This window comes from Amblyraja radiata, chromosome 5, assembly GCF_010909765.2.
Source record: "Amblyraja radiata isolate CabotCenter1 chromosome 5, sAmbRad1.1.pri, whole genome shotgun sequence".
Lineage (NCBI taxonomy): Eukaryota > Metazoa > Chordata > Chondrichthyes > Rajiformes > Rajidae > Amblyraja > Amblyraja radiata.
Window position 1 is genome coordinate 6,981,011 of NC_045960.1, and position 22,464 is coordinate 7,003,474.

Here is a 22,464-nt window from a genome sequence, read left to right on the forward strand (position 1 = left end):
GGAACAAGCTGCCAGATGAGGTAGTTGTGGCTGGGACTATCCCATCGTTTAAGAAACAGTTGGACAGGTACATGGATAGGACAGGTTTAGAGGTATATGGACCAAGCGCAGGCAGGTGGGACTAGGGTAGATGGAACATTGTTGGCCGGTGTGGGCAAGTGGGGCCGAAGGGCCTGTTTCCACACAGTGTCACTCTATGAAAAGAGCCCAGTTGTTCTCAAATAGTTGGCTTGCATATTGAACTTCATATTGATTCCCTGTGCAATACCATAGTGTATATCCTTGCGCGATGGGCTGCTTGCTGGAGACGGAAGTGTTACTCCCATAGTTTTCTGGAACATAATTCAGTCCAGACTTTTGTTTATGCATTTGGTAGTGTCTCAGTTGAATCCACGTGGGAACAATAGACAATAAAAGTATAACTGGAATTGTCTCAGTCAAATCTACTCTTTCCTGTTTATACAATTGAAACACTTAACAATATGCATTGAACGCACCCATCCAATATTTTCCATTTTTTATGCCAAATTTAACACAAAGCATTTTAAAATTTACGTCAGTTATGAAATCTCACCTTCAAATGGAATCAAATGTTTTGTTGATCATTAAATAAGTTCAAGATTACACATGTTCATAGAAGACTTCAATCTGGGAATTATGATGCAGCAAATGGTCACCAGAAAGAAGTATTCATTAAGCTGTAGAGACATCAAATTTTGTGAATAAACGGTTTCTTTATTCAGGCATTATAGGTTAGGTATACATGCACGTTTGGTACTCTAACACAAAAGTCATTGTCGCTTCTGCGAGGCGCGTCTGTTGACTCGTGGGCTGGAGCTGAGCTTCTGCTGATGTGGCAGGACACTCCCCTTAACTCATGACGTCACGTTCCCGCCAAAGCCAGTCCCCGTTCTGCTGACGAGGGTTCGACCCGTAAGTGGCCTGACCACCAGGTAGCGCCACAAAGCATCATAAAAACAAATCTGTTGTCCCCGATGAAGTGCCGATGATAGTGTCAGCTTTCCAAAAAATTCAATTAAGTTGTATTTAAGTTTTGTCCATTTTTAAATATTTGTTGGGACACTTTTATTTCTTTGTCAAAAATGATGCACGTCAAGAGAGCGCTTGGTGTAACTGTGCCAACACCTCAGGAAATGGACAGATGTTGCATGCTGTTAACATCAGGATCTCATACTGAAAGTACTTAAGAAACTTAGCTAATATTGTCAAGTGTGGAACTGCACTTCACCATTTGTTTTCAACGAGCAGTGACTTGCAGAGCTACAAACTGTGTTTGGGATGGTGAGATGAAGTTGGGCAGCTTTTTATTTGACCAGCATGGCTATGAGGAGTGAATCGCAGATGTGAATTTACCATGATTTTGTTCTGTACTTGAATTGTTTGACAAATGAGGATTTGACAAATAACGAGTGGGATGGTTAAAAGGGGAACGAATGTATTTAAGTTTCCTATCTGCATGTGATAAACTGCTATGTGAAAGGTAAGAGTTCGTGGCACTGGGGGTAATATATTATTCCCAATCACATATAGTGGCATAGCCTGTGTAGGAAGGAACTGCAGACGCTGGTTTAAACTGAAGATAGTTACAAAAACCTGGAGTAACTCAGCGGGTCAGGCAGCATCTCTAAATGAAATGAATTGGTGACGTTTTGGGTCGAGACTCTTCTTCAGGTCTGAAGAAGCGTCTCGACCCGAAACGTCACCTATTCCTTTTCTCAAGAGATGCTGCCTGACCCGCTGAGTTACTCCAGGTTTTTGTGTCTTTCTAGACTTACTGCTCCAGTGACCAGGGCTTGATCCTGCTATTGGTTTAGTATTGTCATGTGTGCTGAGGTACAAGGATAAGCTTTTGTTTGCATGCTATCCAATTAAATCAGATCATACTATGTATGGGGACGGACAATCAAGTCTTACACAAGTACAGCAGATAGTGCAGGGAGAGCAATACCAGAATGCAGAACATAGTGTTATAGACATGTAGTGGATTGTCACCTTGTCGTGGTGGAGAAGCTTGTGTGGTCCCGTGATCCTGAGAGCGATGCGGTCTGGAGTTATGCTCCTGATAGGGCCACCCATGGCGGTAAGGTCGAGGGGGAGGTCTCTGACAAAGAGCAATCCAACCAAGACCTCAACGGTGGAACAGGCGGAAGATGATGGCTGACCTTAGTGGAGCGTCACAACGGCTGGGAAGGTGGATGAAGGCTGCAGCAGAACAGGTCTCTGGTCGTATTGTTCTCCATGCCACTGGATCCTGACCCTGATCTGTCAGTGAGTTTGGTGGTATGCGATTTTAAGCTTTTTAATCTTCTGCCCAAACTAAGCTGTAAACAATACCATTAGTTTCAATATAATTATGGAGAGGGACAAAACTGGACCTAGGGTTGAGATTTTTGATTGGAGAAAGGCTAACTTTGAGGAGATGCGAAAGGATTTAAAAGGAGTAAATTGGGACAGTTTGTTTTATGGGAAAGATGTGGAAGAGAAATGGAGTACATTTAAAGGTGAAATTTTAAGAGTACAGAATCTTTATGTCCCTGTTCGGTTGAAAGGAAATCGTAAAAATTGTAAAGAGCCATGGTTTTCAAGGGAAATTGGACACTTGGTTCGGAAAAAGAGGGAGATCTACAATAATTATAGGCAGCATGGAGTAAATGAGGTGCTTGAGGAGTATAAAGAATGTAAAAAGAATCTTAAGAAATAAATTAGAAAAGCTAAAAGAAGATATGAGGTTGCTTTGGCAAGTAAGGTAAAAGTAAATCCGAAGGGTTTCTACCGCTATATTAATAGCAAAAGGATAACGAGGGATAAAATTGGTCCATTAGAGAGTCAGAGTGGCCAACTATCTGCAGAGCCAAAAGAGATGGGGGAGATATTGAACAGTTTATTTTCTTCGGTATTCACCAAGGAGAAGGATATTTAATTATGTGAGGTAAGGGAAACAAGTAGAGTAGCTATGGAAACTATGAGGATCAAAGAAGAGGAAGTACTGACACTTTTGAGAAATATAAAAGTGGATAAGTCTCCAGGTCCGGACAGGATATTCCCTAGGACATTGAGGGAAGTTAGTGTAGAAATAGCCGGGGCTATGACAGAAATATTTCAAATGTCATTAGAAACGGGAATAGTGCCGGAGGATTGGCGTACTGCGCATGTTGTTCCATTGTTTAAAAAGGGGTCTAAGAGTAAACCTAGCAATTATAGACCTGTTAGTTTGACGTCAGTGGTGGGCAAATTAATGGAAAGAATACTTAGAGATAATATATATAAGCATCTGGATAAACAGGGTCTGATTAGGAACAGTCAACATGGATTTGTGCCTGGAAGGTCATGTTTAACTAATCTTCTTGAATTTTTTGAAGATGTTACTCGGGAAATTGATGAGGGTAAAGCAGTGGATGTTGTGTATATGGACTTCAGTAAGGTCTTTGACAAGGTTCCTCATGGAAGGTTGGTTAAGAAGGTTCAATGGTTGGGTATTAATGGTGGAGTAGCAAGATGGATTCAACAGTGGCTGAATGGGAGATGCCAGAGAGTAATGGTGGATGGTTGTTTGTCAGGTTGGAGGCCAGTGACGAGTGGGGTGCCACAGGGATCTGTGTTGGGTCCACTGTTGTTTGTCATGTACATCAATGATCTGGACGATGGTGTGGTAAATTGGATTAGTAAGTATGCAGATGATACTAAGATAGGTGGGGTTGCGGGTAATGAAGTAGAGTTTGAAAGTCTACAGAGAGATTTATGCCAGTTGGAAGAGTGGGCTGAAAGATGGCAGATGGAGTTTAATGCTGATAAGTGTGAGGTGCTACATCTTGGCAGGACAAATCAAAATAGGACGTACATGGTAAATGGTAGGGAATTGAAGAATGTAGGTGAACAGAGGGATCTGGGAATAACTGTGCACAGTTCCCTGAAAGTGGAATCTCATGTAGATAGGGTGGTAAAGAAAGCTTTTGGTGTGCTGGCCTTTATAAATCAGAGCATTGAGTATAGAAGTTGGGATGTAATGTTAAAATTGTACAAGGCATTGGTGAGGCCAATTCTGGAGTATGGTGTACAATTTTGGTCGCCTAATTATAGGAAGGATGTCAACAAAATAGAGAGAGTACAGAGGAGATTTACTAGAATGTTGCCTGGGTTTCAGCAACTAAGTTACAGAGAAAGGTTGAACAAGTTAGGGCTTTATTCTTTGGAGCGCAGAAGGTTAAGGGGGGACTTGATAGAGGTTTTTAAAATGATGAGAGGGATAGACAGAGTTGACGTGGAAAAGCTTTTCCCACTGAGAGTAGGGAAGATTCAAACAAGGGGACATGACTTGAGAATTAAGGGACTGAAGTTTAGGGGTAACATGAGGGGGAACTTCTTTACTCAGAGAGTGGTAGCTGTGTGGAATGAGCTTCCAGTGAAGGTGGTGGAGGCAGGTTCGTTTTTATCATTTAAAAATAAATTGGATAGTTATATGGATGGGAAAGGAATGGAGGGTTATGGTCTGAGCGCAGGTATATGGGACTAGGGGAGATTATGTGTTCGGCACGGACTAGAAGGGTCGAGATGGCCTGTTTCCGTGCTGTAATTGTTATATGGTTATATGGAAGATAGGATTAAAGCAGGAGTAAAGGAGTAAAAAAAATGCAGGAGTAAAGAGCCTGTCCCACGAGCATGCGCCTCCATGCGGCAAGCGCGACCTAAAGGGCCGGTCCCACCAGCATGCACCTGCACGCGGCAAGCGCGACCTAACGTGGTCGCTTGAGCCGTAAGGCCTCGCGGGGCCGGTCCCACTTCGATCGCCGGAGCCGTATGGAGTTGTGCGGAGCTGGTCCCGACATCGCGCGGGGCTCCGAAAAACTGACCGTGTTTAAAAATTCCGCGCAGCAACGGCCTGCCGGCCCGCAGCCGCCTCGGCGCCTGGCCTCACGCGAGAACTTCCCGCGGACTTCGCTCGAACTTCATGTCACTCACTCGACCTCCGCGCGGACCCCGCTTCTGGTTTGGTCGCGCTTGCCGCATGCAGGCGCATGCTGGTGGGACCGGCCCTTTAGGTCGAGCTTGCCGCATGGAGTCGCATGCTCGTGGGACAGGCCCTTAACTCAACGGGACAGGCAGCATCTCTGGAGAGAAGTGATGTTTCGGGTCAAGACCCTGCTTGAGACTAGAGCATGCAAATAAAAGCTTTTCCCTATACCTCAGCACACGTGACAATAATAAACCAATAGCAGGATCGAATCCTGGTCACTGGAGCATTAAGGTGGCACCACTAGACTAGAGTGACCGCGTGGGGTTCCTCCTGGTACTCCGGTTACCTCCCACATCCCAAAGGCGTGCAGGTTTGGCCTTTGTAAATTGCTCCTAGTGTGAAGAGTGGATGACACTGAAGGGGTTTGGCGAGGTAGATATTTGAAAAAATATTATCCTCTTGTCAGCAAATCTAGAATTAGGGACATAATTTCAGGCAAGGTGTCACCTGTTAATGACTTTGACAAGGGATTTCATCTGTCCAGAAGACTAAAGGTAGAATGATTGAATTTATTTAAGGCTGGGGTTTTTTGGTCTGTTTGGAAGTCGAGGGTTTTGGGAAATGGGCAGAGTTGAGGCCAATGGACTTAAGAGACCATATGGCCTATTCCTGCTCGTATTTTTTGTTCTTTGCTCTAATTTTGATGATTGATCATCAAGGTCACTCTTCGTTGGAAATTTACATTTGGAAGAGGGTGAAATTGGGAGCTGAGCATGGATAGGTGCTTGTTGGACATGTTACTGAAGAGTTTGACCACCCTGGGAAAGCTGCATATAACCATATTTTTGTCCCTCTAACAAATGTAGTGAAGCTGATTTTTGCTAACTTTCACAAGGGAATCGAATCTCAACACGGTTAGAAAAATAAAGGAGGAATTTTGGAAAAGAACAGGAGACTGGATAACAGTTTCAAAGGGTCCTGTGCATATTGAGCTGAATGGCATTAAAACCTGAGGTGCTTTGTGGTACTTTCGGAATAAGGAAATGCAGCCAACCTTAGATGCAGAGTTCTCCTACTAGGCGGTGATATCTAAAATAGGGTTGATATATCAGACGAGTTGGCACAGTGACACAGTTGGCCTCACTGTGCCAGAGACCCACGTTTGATCCTGACCTCTGGTGCCGTCTGTGTGGAGTTCGCATGCACTCCCTGTGGCCGTGTGGGTGTTCCAATTTCCCCCCACATCCCAAAGACATGCAGATTTGTAGATGAATCGGCCTCTGTAAATTGCCACAAATGTGTAGGGAGTGGATGAGAAAATAAGATAACATAGAACTAGTGTGAACAGGTCATCAATGGTAAGGGTGGATGGTGGGCCGAAGGGCCTGTTTCCATGCTGTATCTCTAAACTGAACTTAAAGGCCTCTGGATCTGTGCAATCGTGCGGTAATTTAGAATATTCCTAAACCAGACATGTAATTGGCATCAATGAAAGTACTGAATAAAATAAAAGCATCTGTAAATGCAAAGCTGGTGTGGTTCAAGTCTCAAGTGAATGTTTGTTGAGTTCTGGTGCACTAGAACATTAACCCAAGTTGTGTTTTCTGTCTGTCTTTTCCACAATGCACAGCATCTGAATGGCTGGAACTCCCAGAATCCCGACTGTCTCCTGCTTGTCATTAAAGAGCTGGTGCAGCAGTACCACAAATACCAATGTGATCGACTCCACGAGAGCTCGCGCCTTATGTTTGAGTATACGGCACTGCAAGAGGGGCCTGAATTTGGAGACAACATGGAAATCTACGCAGGAAGAAAGAATAATTGGGTAAATTTGTTTAAATAATAGGAACTATAAGATAAATAATTCATTACATATTCAATGGGAGTTTCAAAAGGTAAGAGGAGACTTGCATGATTTATGTGCAGCGGTGGTGTTGCTCTCTTACAATGCCAGAGACCCGGGTTTGATCCTGACTATGGGTGCTGTCTGTACGGAGTTTGTACGTTCTGCCCGTAGTTTGTACGTTCGGCCCGTGACTGCGTGGGTTTTCTCCAGGTGCTCCGGTTTCCTCCCACGTTCCAAAGATGTACAGATTTTTAGGGTAATTGGTTATTGTAAATTGTAAATTCTCCCTCGTGTGTAGGATAGTGTTAGTGTACGGGGTGATCGCTGGTCGGCCGAGGGTCTATTTCTAATCTAAAGTAAACAAAAGTCTAAAGTCGAACATGTCCGTACCATAGTCTGATTGATTGCTATGATTTATATGATGCATACTCATTAAGGTGAATGATAGTACTCATTCTTGTTTAAATGTGACCTCTTGTCTCACACTCCATTCATTTAACTTGCTCGTGCACCTTTTTGCTCAATATAATAATAATAATAACTTTATTTATATAGCACTTTTCATACAATTGAATACAACCTAAAGTGCTTTCCACAAAAAACACAGGTCTAAACAAAAATACAATTTAAAACAGTAAAGACATGGGCAGTCAAAAAGCACAGATTTATATAAAAATATAAATTAAAAATCGAGAGTGTAAAAGGACAAAGGAAGTAAAGTCAGTTAAAAGCTTGATTGAAAGATACATTTTTAGCTGCCGTTTAAAAATGTCAACTGAGTGGGCGTCTCCCATAGCCCTGGGTTGGGTATTCCACAGCTTGGGGGCGTCATTTAAAAAGGCTGCTTCGCCAATGTTCTTATTGCTGGGGCATTGAGAGGCTAACAGGCCAGCATCAGAAGACCTGAACGCTCAAGAAGGGGCATGGGGAAGGGGGGACTCTGTACAATATGCTGCTCCTAAGCCATTTGGGGCTTTATAGACAAGAAGGAGGACTTTAAAGCCTATCCTGGATTTCACAGGGTGCCAATGAAGGGACTATAATACTGGGGTGATATGTTCCCTTTTCTTGGTATTTGTTAAAAGCTGGGCTGCGGCATTTTGAATGAGCTGTTACTTGTTGATGGATTTCAAAGGCAGTCCAGTAAATAAGGCATTCCAGTAATCAAGTCTGCTTGGTATGAAAGCATGTATGAGTTTTTTACAGTCATGTTGAGTTAAGAAAGACCGTACTTTAACAATATTTCTGAGGTGATAGAAAGCACACTTTGTTACCTTATTGATGTGAGATTTAAAATAACATAGAGTGCAAGCTGATTATAATGTGATTCGGAGTATGGATCATTTGGGATCTACTTGAACAACAGGGCTAAAAATGTTTCTCCTTAACCATGAAATGTAAAGATTCAGAAAGAGGATTATAACTAAGAGTTTACTCAGTTCAATTTAGTAAAGAAAAATATGGAGAGAGAGAGACCTGCTTTTAATCAGCTCTCGCAATTGTAGAATAAGAACATTTAAAATTTACAATTTTATATTCTGTTATTGTAATTAACAATATTCTGTAGTACGACTGAACACAAATTAGTTATTTCCATTTAGAACAGTATAGGTTGATTGCCTTACCAACTATCACATTTTTGAATAAGTCCCTGCTCTCTGAATTACCAGACTTGACTTCTTGTGCTCAATCGAATGGGTATTTTGTATGTGAATGCAGGAGGGTCTTAAACTCGTAGGTTTAGTTGCTGTTTGTGCAGGCAATCAGTGAATGACATAAATCGATTGTTACTTTCTAGGGACTTAGCACATGCGAGTTTCCTCCTAATTTTGTAAATTTGCTGTCAGCCGAACACGTTGTCAATGGTAGAGCTGGAATGACACATTGAGTCTGGCAGCATCTCTGGAGAAAGGGAATAGTTGACATTTCAGGTCGAGACCCTTCCTGAGACCTCAGTCTGAAGAAGGGTCTCGAGCCGAAATGTCACCTATTCCTTTTCTACAGAGGTGCTGTCAGACCCGTTGAGTTACTCCAACTTTTTGTGTCTATCCTAGATTTACCCAAAGATCTTTTACCCCTCGTCTTTGAATCTCATAGTTTCCATAGCTACTCTACTTGTTTCCCTTACCAGGGTTGACAAAAGTGCTGGAGAAACTCAGCGGGTGCGGTTTTACCAGATTAGGAGAGGGGGGGGGGGGGGGGGGGGGGGGAGGAGGAGGTAATTAGACATTACCTGAGATTGGTGAATTAAATGAATACGTGAATCTACTAACATTGAGAGATTCCTCAGCGAGGCCCATTGGCATTTCAGAAACGTTGAAACTTGTAATGAAGTATTCCCTCAAAACTGATGAGATCCTAGGTTAGTTTCATGTACGCAATCACGATATTATAGCCATTTAATCCTTTATTGTCATTTCATTTACTTAAATTTTTATTTTTTTAAGATTTTAAAATCATTAGCATTCTTTTGCGCAGGTAACATATTTAGATTTCATAAAACATCGAACAGTGCTGCACAGAAGCAGGTCCTTCGGCCCACATTGTTCAAGGTTTCAAGGTCAGTTTATTGTCACCTGTACCAATTAAGGTACAGTGATGGGTCACCACACAACCATACTAAGTGAAAAGCAACAAGACAAACAGCCACATAAAATAAAAGTGAACATATACATCCCACCACAGCGGATCCCCACATTCCTCACTGTGATGTATAACATTTCCAGAATAGTATGAAAAATGCCATTTCCTTCTGTTCACATTCTTGGTCAATGCCAAGCTAATTCCTTTGTTGAGTTGCCAACAACATGTTTTTTTTTTAAATTGTTAAGTATGTTTTGAGTAATGAATATTTCAAAGTGCATGCAGGTTTTCTGAAACTGGCTTACACTTTATCACGTTCCTTCACATTTCCTTTGAACTGCATGTTTGCTTGAAGATATTTAAGGCCCTATTAGAAACGGAAATGTATAATTTCAAAGGCAGCAAAGAGCAGTAAGTAACAAGGCAAATGTTCTTTCTTTTCGATAGGCACATGGATATGGAGGGATGTGGGTCATGTGCAGGCAGATAGATCGTGGCATCATGTTTGGCACCGACATTGTGGGCCAAAGGACTTGTTCCTGTGCTGTACTGTTCTATGTTATATGATGCGTATCCTACAATTTTACAGGAGTTTTAAGGGCCTGTCCTACTTTCACGACCTTTTTTACTCGTGGACATTTTTCATCGTGTTGAAAAAACGCCCCGACCTACTTGATGCCACGAGTATCTACGACTAGCATCATGGCCTACCTACGACCTCGTGACGACCATGCTGCGAGTATGAGTCAAGGGCAAACTCGGCAGAGGTCGTGAATTAGGTCGTGAAAGTGGGACAGGCCCTTTACTGTTAACTATACTGACAACTTGTGAGTGGAAAATTGTTTACTTTTATTTGTTGGGAACAATGTGTGTGAATGTACCTCTCCACTTGTAGTTAAATGATCTGCAACGACTTCCACTCTCTAGCCATTGACACCGTGACAGAATCCTCCAGTCATCTACCCTGCCACCCCACACTAATTTTCCTCATCCACTTGCTGCCCGTTTGGTAGTACAATCCTCAATGTCCAAGTCTGCTTGTGCATTAATGCTATTGACGTTTAGCTCTTATTTTCTCCTATCCCAAAACCTCCAAACTCTCTGCTTTTCTGGGTATCAGTCTTTCAGTTTAAAAAAAACTTTAAATCTTGAGATTTAAGTTTTTGGAAGAGAAATTCAGCTTTGAACATTTGCTCTAAACAAAAAGAAATCCATATGTTCACCATTGCCTGAAAAAATATATTTCACCTCCATCTCTGATCTAGTCGGCATACTCCATATGCTGAGCTATGGTCCCTGGTGCTGGATTCCCCAACTGTCAGGAACATGCCCCCTGAATCTACTCCGTCTCATCCTGTTAGAATTTTAAAGATGACTATGATCTCATTATTCTGAATGGGGTGGGGGGGGGGGATATCCATTTATCCTCAGCTACTAACCAGTTTTCAATCTGCCAGTATATTGATTCCAATTATGTGGGACCACCTTCTGATAATTCAAGTACATCACATTCACTGCTTCTACTGGTATTATCTACTAAAACCTTGGTAGATTTTAAAAGCATTATTTCCCCATTCTAACTTTCTATATCCCAGTTAATGCTTTTTTGCATTTTCTGTCATTGCATCTTTGAGACTTTAAAGCTACAGCATGGAAACAGCATGGCCCTTAAACCCTGTCCACGACGACCAGCAATTACCCTGTACACCAGCACTATCCTACACACTAGGGACAATTTATAATTTAATACTGAAGCCAATTAACCTATAGACATGTATGTCTTTGGAGTGTGGGAGGATACTGGAGCACCCGGAGAAAACCCACGCGGTCACAGTGAGAACGTACAAACTCCACACAGACAGCGCCCGCAGTCAGGATCGAATCCGAATCTCTGGGGATATAAGGCAGCAACTCTACCGCTGCACCACCGTGGTGCCGTCCTTGCTGACTCTCCTGCAACTTGTCCAGTTAGAAAACTAAAATGAGATAAGCATTATTTCAGGAGGAAAAAAAGATTTTCTCTTTCATATTTCAATGGTTTCTTTTGATCTTGTTTTTCCTGATAACTAACTATTCAAATAGTGACTGTTGGTACTTGATTGTGAAAACATGATAAAGTGTCTTTCATCACGATGTACTTGGTTTGGCTCCAAAAGAGAGAGGAGAATTGAAGGTCTCCCTCTGATAAGCAGTGGTGTTTTAAGGAGCTTCGGTAATTAGTTTCCTCTAGAAGCAAGTCCAGAAAATAGATTTAGCCATGAATTCATAATGACACAGGACCAATTCCACGTATTTTGCTATTGCATCCATTCAAAACATCAGTTCCTTTAAATTCTACCTGGAAAACTTTTGAAATGTGAAACTGACATGTAGAGGTATAAAGCAGCACAAGAAACTACAAACACTGGAATCTATCATTTTAAAAAAGAGGGAGCAGCTGGAAGACCTCAGCAGGTTGGGCAGCATCCATAGAGGAAAACGGACAAGAAGCAGCCTAGATTAAGGGTCTGGATACAATATGCACAGTGTCCATTTCCCTCCATGGAAGCTGCCTGACTTGCAGAATTCCTCCAGCTTCACTCCTTTCTGGGCTGTAAAGATGAAGATGGCATTATGTGCACCCTTCAGGCTAAGTTATCTACAATAATAAAGATGAGTTATCTATTTGTGTTTTCCTCACCTCCATTGAGATCCTCACATTTCTATTCAATATCTGATTTAAAGTTTAAAACACTGCTGAATGCCAAATGTAAAAAATTTTCAAGTTACATTGGCATAGCACAAAGTTGCCCTCTAATTTTACATTTAATAATGGTTCATTGTGAACATGTTAGCTGAGGTAACTGACTGGATGACCACAGTATGTCAGGCTACAGAACTGTGTCTCGGACATGGTAGTGAGCAACACGGGCCCCTCAGGGGACGGTCCTCGCTCCCTTCCTGTTCACCATCTACACCTCGGACTTCAGATACAACTCGGACTCCTGCCACCTGCAGACGTTTTCAGATGACTCTGCAATAAGCGAGTTCGGTATCTCGATAAACACAAGGAATCATGGCATTTGTCAAAGGTCATTTGGGATTTTTTTTTAAAGCGAACGCAGCGCTGTATAAACTGTGTATAAATTGTTGACTATTCTACCAAGGGAGTCATCTAGAATTCTGTCAACGAAATAGCTTCCTTTCTTGTTCTGCTGTTCACACATTACTTACACAGCCGCAGTTCTAGTTCATTAATCTGCAATTATGAGATGTTCAACAAGTTAAATAATGTATTATTTTCTTTTAATCCTTAATGTGTTTGCTACTGGAATAAGAAAATATTACCTGTATTTGAAACATTTTCTTATCTTTATTCATAATTTATGTGTAGAAATATAGTTAATCTAAGGCAGCAGCTGAAAGCAATATAACCATATAATAACCATATAACAATTACAGCACGGAAACAGGCCATCTCGACCCTTCTAGTCCGTGCCGAACACGTATTCTCCCCTAGTTCCATATACCTGCACTCAGACCATAACCCTCCATTCCTTTCCCGTCCATATAACTATCCAATTTATTTTTAAATGATAAAAACGAACCTGCCTCCACCACCTTCACTGGAAGCTCATTCCACACAGCCACCACTCTCTGAGTAAAGAAGTTCCCCCTCATGTTACCCCTAAACTTCTGCCCCTTAATTCTCAAGTCATGTCCCCTTGTTTGAATCTTCCCTACTCTCAGTGGGAAAAGCTTATCCACGTCAACTCTGTCTATCCCTCTCATCATTTTAAAGACCTCTATCAAGTCCCCCCTTAACCTTCTGCGCTCCAAAGAATAAAGCCCTAACTTGTTCAACCTTTCTCTGTAACTTAGTTGCTGAAACCCAGGCAACATTCTAGTAACTCTCCTCTGTACTCTCTCTATTTTGTTGACATCCTTCCTATAATTAGGCGACCAAAATTGTACACCATACTGCAGAATTGGCCTCACCAATGCCTTGTACAATTTTAACATTACATCCCAACTTCTATACTCAATGCTCTGATTTATAAAGGCCAGCACACCAAAAGCTTTCTTTACCGCCCTATCTACATGAGATTCCACTTTCAGGGAACTGTGCACAGTTATTCCCAGATCCCTCTGTTCACCTGCATTCTTCAATTCCCTACCATTTACCATGTACGTCCTATTTTGATTTGTCCTGCCAAGATGTAGCACCTCACACTTATCAGCATTAAACTCCATCTGCCATCTTTCAGTCCACTCTTCCAACTGGCATAAATCTCTCTGTAGACTTTGAAAATCTACTTCATTATCCACAACCCCACCTATCTTAGTATCATCTGCATACTTACTAATCCAATTTACCACACCATCATCCAGATCATTGATGTACATGACAAACAACAGTGGACCCAACACAGATACCTGTGGCACCCCACTAGTCACTGGCCTCCAACCTGACAAACAACCATCCACCATTACTCTCTGGCATCTCCCATTCAGCCACTGTTGAATCCATCTTGCTACTCCACCATTAATACCCAACCATTGAACCTTCTTAACCAACCTTCCATGAGGAACCTTGTCAAAGGCCTTACTGAAGTCCATATATACAACATCCACTGCTTTACCCTCATCAATTTCCCGAGTAACCTCTTCAAAAAATTCAAGAAGATTAGTCAAACATGACCTTCCAGGCACAAATCCATGTTGACTGTTCCTAATCAGACCCTGTTTATCCAGATGCTTATATATATCATCTCTAAGTATCCTTTCCATTAATTTGCCCACCACTGACGTCAAAATAACAGGTCTATAATTGCTAGGTTTACTCTTAGACCCCTTTTTAAACAATGGAACAACATGCGCAGTGCGCACTATTCCCGTTTCTAATGACATTTGAAATATTTCTGTCATAGCCCCTGCTATTTCTACACTAACTTCCCTCAATGTCCTAGGGAATATCCTGTCCGGACCTGGAGACTTATCCACTTTTATATTTCTCAAAAGTGTCAGTACTTCCTCGTCTTTGAATCTCATAGTTTCCATAGCTACTCTACTTGTTTCCCTTACCTCACATAATTCAATATCCTTCTCCTTGGTGAATACCGAAGAAAAGAAATTGTTCAATATCTCCCCCATCTCTTTTGGCTCTGCAGATAGCTATCCACTCTGACTCTCTAATGGACCAATTTTATCCCTCGTAATCCTTTTGCTATTAATATAGCTGTAGAAACCCTTTGGGTTTACTTTCACCTTACTTGCCAAAGCAACCTCATATCTTCTTTTAGCTTTTCAAATTTCTTTCTTAAGATTCTTTTTACATTCTTTATACTCCTCAAGCACCTCATTTACTCCATGCTGCCTATAATTATTGTAGATCTCCCTCTTTTTCCGAACCAAGTGTCCAATTTCCCTTGAAAACCATGGCTCTTTCCGATTTTTACTATTTCCTTTCAACCGAACAGGGACATAAAGATTCTGTACTCTTAAAATTTCACCTTTAAATGTACTCCATTTCTCTTCCACATCTTTCCCATAAAACAAAATGTCCCAATTTACTCCTTTTAAATCCTTTCGCATCTCCTCAAAGTTAGCCTTTCTCCAATCAAAAATCTCAACCCTAGGTCCAGTTCTGACCCTCTCCATAATTATATTGAAACTAATGGTATTGTGATCACTGGTCCCGAACTGTTCCCCAACGCACACCTCTGCCACCTGACCCGTCTCATTTCCTAACAGGAGGTCCAGCACCGCCCCTTCTCTAGTAGGTACTTCTATGTATTGCTGCAAAAAACTATCCTGCACACATTTTACAAACTCCAACCCATCCAGCCCATTTACAGAATGTGTTTCCCAGTCTATGTGTGGAAAATTGAAATCTCTCACAATCACTACCTTGTGCTTACTACTAATATCTGCAATCTCCTTACATATTTGCTCTTCCAATTCTCGCTCCCCATTTGGCGGTCTATAATACACCCCTATAAGTGTTGCTACCCCTTTCCCATTTCTCAGTTCCACCCAAATAGCCTCCCTAGATGAGCCCTCTAATCTATCCTGCCAAAGCACTGCTGTAATATCTTCCCTGATAAGCAATGCAACACCTCCACCTCTTGCCCCTCCAATTCTATCACACCTGAAGCAACGAAATCCTGGAATATTTAGTTTCCAATCACAGCCCTCCTGCAACCATGTTTCACTGATCGCCACAACATCATACTTCCAGATGTCAATTCAGGCTCTAAGTTCATCCACCTTTCTTACAATGCTCCTAGCATTAAAATATACACATTTAAGAAACCCACCCTCTCTTATTCTCTGTTTATTGTCTTTTTCTTCTCTCTCCCCTACATTTTGGGTCAGAGTGCTACCATTCTCTGCATCCTGCCTCACACACTGACTGCTAGCTTTCCCAATTTGAGTCCCTCCCCCCAACCATACTAGTTTAAAGTCTCCCCAGTAGCCTTTGCAAATCTCCCCGCCAGGATATTGGTCCCCCTCGAGTTTAAGTGCAACCCGTCTTTTCTGTACAGGTCGCACCTTCCCCAAAAGAGGTCCCAATGATCCAGAAACTTGAATCCATACCCACTGCACTAGTCCCTCATCCACTCATTTATCCTCCACCTCGCTCCATTCCTACTCTCACTGTCGCGTGGCACAGGCAGTAATCCTGAGATTGTTACCTTTGCAGTCCTTCTCCTTAACTCTCTACCTAACTCCCTAAATTCTTCTTTCAGGACCTCTTCTCTTTTTTTACCTATGTCGTTGGTACCTATATGTACCACAACTTCAGGCTCCTCTCCCTCCCATTTCAGGATTTCTTGGACCCGTTCAGACACATCCCTGACCCTGGCACCAGGGAGGCAAACTACCATCCGGGTCTCTTGTCTGCGTCCACCGAATCGCCTATCCGACCCCCTGACTATAGAGTCCCCTATTACAATTGCCCTCCTCTTCTTTTCCTTACCCTTCTGAGCAACAGGACCGGTCTTTATGCCAGAGGCCCGGCCGCTGTCGCTGCCCCCAGGTAGGCCGTCTCCCCCACCCTTACTCAAGCATGAGTACTTATTTTCAAGGTGTACAGCCACCGGGGTACTCACCAGTCCCTGCCTCTGCCCGTTGCCCTTCCTAACTGTGACCCAGTTTTCTGTCTCCCGTGGTCTTGGAGTGACCACCTCCCTGTAACCCCTATCTATGACCTCCTCGCTCTCCCTGAGCAAACAGAGGTCATCGAGTTGCTGTTCCAGGTTCCTAACACGGTCCCTTAGGAGCCCCATCTCGACGCACCTGGCGCAGATGTGGACGTCTGGAGGGCACTCAGACTCCATGACCTCCCACATCTGACATCCAGAATAGTAAACTGCCCTGGCCCTCATTCTCCCCCTTAACCGAATACAATAAAGCCTTACCCGGGATACAAGCCAATCAGCTGCTTCCTCTAGTCCTGTAACGGCTGCTTCCTCTAGTCCGTTCGACCAATCAGAGGCTTCCACCAGCCCCCTTAATTTGAAGTGTGATCTGCGAATGGAACGTTGCAGATTTTGGTCGCTCCTCCCTCTGTAACGGCTCCTGGGCCTCTGTTGAGACGAGCCCCGCGATGGTTTTTTTAACTCACCACACGAAGGTCGCTCCTCCCTCTGTAACGGCTCCTGGGCCTCTGTTGAGACAAGCCCCGCGATGGGTTTTTTAACTCACCACACGAAGGTCGCTCCTCCCTCTGTAACGGCTCCTGGGCCTCTGTTGAGACAAGCTCCGCGATGGGTTTTTTAACTCACCACACGAAGGTCGCTCCTCCCTCTGTAACGGCTCCTGGGCCTCTGTTGAGACGAGCCCCGCGATGGGATTTTTAACTCACCACACGAAGGTCGCTCCTCCCTCTGTAACGGCTCCTGGGCCTCTGTTGAGACGAGCCCCGCGATGGGTTTTTTAACTCACCACACGAAGGTCGCTCCTCCCTCTGTAACGGCTCCTGGGCCTCTGTTGAGACAAGCCCCGCGATGGGTTTTTTAACTCACCACACGAAGGTCGCTCCTCCCTCTGTAACGGCTCCTGGGCCTCTGTTGAGACAAGCCCCGCGATGGGTTTTTTAACTCACCACACGAAGGTCGCTCCTCCCTCTGTAACGGCTCCTGGGCCTCTGTTGAGACGAGCCCCGCGATGGGTTTTTTAACTCACCACACGAAGGTCGCTCCTCCCTCTGTAACGGCTCCTGGGCCTCTGTTGAGACGAGCCCCGCGATGGGTTTTTTAACTCACCACACGAAGGTCGCTCCTCCCTCTGTAACGGCTCCTGGGCCTCTGTTGAGACAAGCCCCGCGATGGGTTTTTTAACTCACCACACGAAGGTCGCTCCTCCCTCTGTAACGGCTCCTGGGCCTCTGTTGAGACGAGCCCCGCGATGGGTTTTTTAACTCACCACACGAAGGTCGCTCCTCCCTCTGTAACGGCTCCTGGGCCTCTGTTGAGACGAGCCCCGCGATGGGTTTTTTAACTCACCACACGAAGGTCGCTCCTCCCTCTGTAACGGCTCCTGGGCCTCTGTTGAGACGAGCCCCGCGATGGGTTTTTTAACTCACCACACGAAGGTCGCTCCTCCCTCTGTAACGGCTCCTGGGCCTCTGTTGAGACAAGCCCCGCGATGGGTTTTTTAACTCACCACACGAAGGTCGCTCCTCCCTCTGTAACGGCTCCTGGGCCTCTGTTGAGACGAGCCCCGCGATGGGTTTTTTAACTCACCACACGAAGGTCGCTCCTCCCTCTGTAACGGCTCCTGGGCCTCTGTTGAGACGAGCCCCGCGATGGGTTTTTTAACTCACCACACGAAGGTCGCTCCTCCCTCTGTAACGGCTCCTGGGACAATAGTTTTAACTTTGGGGAGAAACAAAACCAAGAACCAAAAGATGGAATATTCTCCTACCAGTCCAACTTCATTTAAGTGTTCCTAGCCAATGTCTGCAGTGGTCTTCACTGAGATGATAAATATTTGACTTGGATCAGGGCCAGTTTAGCAAGGGGTTATGTAGTATACCCAACCTCACCTCTCGAAGGAAAGGAGACAATTGCCTCAGTTTCCATGATAATTACATGTTTGTGGATGATAGGCATAAACTAAGCTTTACTTTAAAATAACTGCACTTCCCTTTGGGCTAATTATGATATCAGCTTACCATTTGTTTTCCCAATTTCTCAGACATCTACCAAAAATACAGGTTCTACACAACTTCCCTCGAGCTCTGGAAGCAATCAACTACACCTAATGCAATACCACAAATCTAAATGGCTGCTACTGTACAGAAAAAAACACTGACAAAGAGAATATTAAGGCATTATGCAAAAAGCATAAACTTGGTCAGGCTAGATTGCATGGGGAAATGGCAACAGCACTGCATGAAATTGCCAGCATTCTCTTATCTTATTGAGCAGTGCCTCAATTATACATTAATTTAAACAGGGTATTGTAAGCATGTCCATTACATATTGGTACAAGTTACAATGCAAAAGAAAATGGTGCAATTATATTGAACTAATTTATACAATCACCAGATTATAACAGAAAATTGGAATGTCAAATAATGATTCATATTTTCCAATGTAATGGGAATCAGTAGAGACATGATTGGTCAGGAGACTCGTGCGTAAGTTTTGTACTACACAACTTTACTTACACATGTACATGCAGAACTCATTCAGAAGTTAGCAAACGTAAATGCAGCCTAGTATAGTAAGAGGTGAAAACCCCACAAATACTTTTCAAGTTATCTATTGATAGTTTTAGAAATTTTTCATTTAATTCTCCCTTCCCCCCCCCCCCCAAAAACAAAAACATTAAAAAATGGGTATTATTCATCGTCACGATCTCGCTCACTCACCGAAGCAATAAATCCACCAAAATCATCGTAGTTTTGTCCAAATGAACCATAAATACACCAAGTTAATAGTTTTGAAAGCACTATTTTCTAACCTCGAAGAAGCAAAACTGGAATATACGTACGAAATGCAGATCCGTACACATACAATAGCTCAACTGCCGAGAATGTTTATCCCGAATGACCCCAGATCTGGCCATGCGCAGTTGTAATACCGAACTCACTTAATGTGGGCTGCATCCGTAAGGGGAGGGTAGCTGAATACTGAGGTGTAGTCAACGACTTTGTTGAGTGGTATGGGCTGAATCACCTGCAGCTCAACACCAATAAAGTGGACTTTAGGAGGAGAGGAACACTTCTGTCTCCATCAAGGGTGTGGATGTGCAGTTTACCAAGGAGTACAAGTACCTTGGAGTTTACCTGGACAGTAAACTGGACTGGTCTAGGAACGCTGAGGCACTGTATAAGAAGGAACAGAGCCGTCTATACTTTCTGAGGAGGCTTTGCACTTTCAACGTCTGCAGTAAGATGCTGCAGATGTTTATCAATTGGTGGTGGCCAATGGCATCTTCTTCGCTGTCGTGTGCTGGGCCACAAGGTGAAGGCTACAGACGCCAACATAATTAACAAGCTCATCAGGAAGGCTGGCTCTGTCCCGGGGGTGGAGTTGGATTCACTGGCGCAGCGGTTCTTAACCTGGGGGTCGTTTGGGGTTTTTCCGGGGGTCATAAATAACATCAATTTGTTGAGCCCATTTTTAGGAACCTAACAAAGGTACATACCACACACAGTATTTTGTTTGCGTATGTGCGTACGTATATGCATACGAACTGTGTGTATTGTGAACCATGTCTTGGTTCTTGGTTTCTTGGTCCTCCAAAATATTCCAAATGGAATTTAAACTGGAGGTTTAAAACAAATGTCTGTCAAGAAGCGCACGTTTAGTGAAGCATTTCTCAAGTTCGGCTTCACAAGCATTGTTCAAAACTCCGTGGTCAAGCCGCAATGTGTTATCTGTGCCAAGGTTTCAGCCACGAGAGCATGAAGCCCAGTAAACTGAAGATCCATTTGGAGTCTTGTCACAGCAACCTGGCGGTGAAGGGCGTGGACTATTTCAAACAAAAGAAGCTGCACTCAAGGGTTCCCGCATCGATTCGACGGGTCACTGCGCTCGTCAAAATGAAGCAGTGCTGGAGGTCTCATACCGGAATGCTTATCGAATCGCACAGACTAAGAAACCTCACATCATCGGTGAAGAGCTTATCAAGCCATGCCTTCTTGAAGCAGCGAAGTTGGTGCAGGGGGAAAAGCAGTCAAACAAGTTCAGGCAGATTTCCCTTTCGAATGAAACCGTCAAAAGTGGAATCTCGGATATGAGTAATGATATTCTGCTGCAAGTAGTGAGCGCTGTGAAGAGCAGTCGTGTCAACAGATGTTGCCTCATGTTCCTGACTGCCAGTCTACGTTCGTTGCCTCGATGGAGAAGCCATGAAGGAGGAGTACCTGTTCTCGGAGCCATTGGCCACTACAACTCGGGGAGAAGATTGTGTTCAGAATGCTGGAAGCCTTCCTCATCAAACATGAGCTTGGCTGGGAACGACTTGTTGGGGTGTGTACAGATGGGGCACCTTCCATGGTCGAATGCAGATCCGGCTTCAAAGCCTTCGTGAAGGATGTCGCTCCCCATGTCTCCTTCACCCACTGCATGATACATCGCCATACTTTAGCGATGAAGACTCTCCCTCCTGGTCTTCGAGGAGTGCTTTCAGGTGTGGTGAAGATTGTCAACCACATCCGAGGGAGCGCAACAAACTCAAGAATCTTCAAAGCGATCTGTGCAGAAATGGGCGCCGATTTCACTTTTCTGATATTCCATACAGAGGTGCGCTGGCTTTCACGTTATAATGTTCTCAATCGTGTGATTCAACTTTGAGAGGAAATAGCGCTGTTCTTGGAGAGAGTGTACCGTGAAGGAGAATCATCTTCATGACAAGATGCAGGATGAATTGTTCGTGATGAAGGTTGCTTACTTGGTTGACTTCTTCGCCGAGGTGAATCCCTTGAATCACTTCAAGGAAACCTCCCAATATTACACATGGCTCGTGACAAAGTGGCAGCGTTCAGGAGGAAGATTCACCTTTACCAGAGAAGAGTCTATGACGGTGACACGACTATCTTCCCTGAGATGACGACTCTCCTGGATGCTACGCCAGATGCTGAATGCCACTTCCACGAGGAGATCTCAACCCACCTTCTGGCAATTAGTGAAGCCATCGAACGTTACTTCCCCGGACTAGACGACCGCTCTCGCGATGAGTGGATCGTCCGACCCTTTTCCATTGACGGTGCCATCAGCGGTACTGACGTGACTGTGAAGGTTGAATTTTACCGTGTTTCAATGTCAAGTTGGGATGGAACAATTGAACGCTTTCTTGCTGCAGCTTCACAGGCATGTTAATGCAACAAGGAAATAACAATAAACAATCGTACAATAAATTATGAATTATGGTGGATAACCAGTGTTTAGAGAGTATTTCACTGTAGAGATACAGCATGAAAACAGGCCATTCGGCCCATTGAGTCTGCGCCGACCAGCAATCATCCCGAACATTGGCACTATCCTACGTATTTGGGACAATTTACAATTTTTACTGAAGCCAAGTAACCTACAAACTTGTACGTCTTTGGGGCGTGGGGGGGAAAGCAAAGCACCTGGAGAAAACCCCTGCGGTCCCGGGAAGAGCGTACACACAGCACCCGTAGTCAGGATTGAACCCAGTTCTCTGGCGCTGTACAACAGCAACTTTACTACTGTGCCAGGCCTTAATAATACAAGCTGTAGGTACAGTATGACCAGCGAGCTGTTTAGACCTTTTGGCCCACCGAAGTCCACGCTGACCATCGATCACCCGTTCACACTAGTTCTATGTTATCCCACTTTCTCATCCACTCCATACACACTTGGGGGCAATTTACAGAGATAACGTTTAATGTCCACCAGACAGCACCCAAGATCAGGATCAAACCCAGGACCCTGCCGCTGTGACGCAGCAGCTCTATAGCATGTTGTTTTTTATTAAAGTTGTAATTGTTTTATAATGTGAAATATATGGTGCATCGTATCTCATTAGATAATGGTATTTACAATCATGCCAAATGAAATTAGCCCACGTCCTTGCTATAAATAGGTATAATCTATCTGGC

General features: G+C 43.8%; 1 protein-coding gene across 2 annotated transcripts in view; it reads left to right on the top strand.

Moving 5' to 3' along the window:
* babam2 (BRISC and BRCA1 A complex member 2) overlaps positions 1 to 22,464 on the top strand; it is a 182,361-nt gene that overhangs the window by 31,053 nt on the left and 128,844 nt on the right. For both annotated transcript variants that reach the window (XM_033020560.1, XM_033020559.1), the window contains exon 5: positions 6,603 to 6,797. In XM_033020560.1, the coding sequence (XP_032876451.1) occupies positions 6,603 to 6,797 (195 nt within the window). The remainder of the gene's footprint in view (positions 1 to 6,602; positions 6,798 to 22,464) is intronic.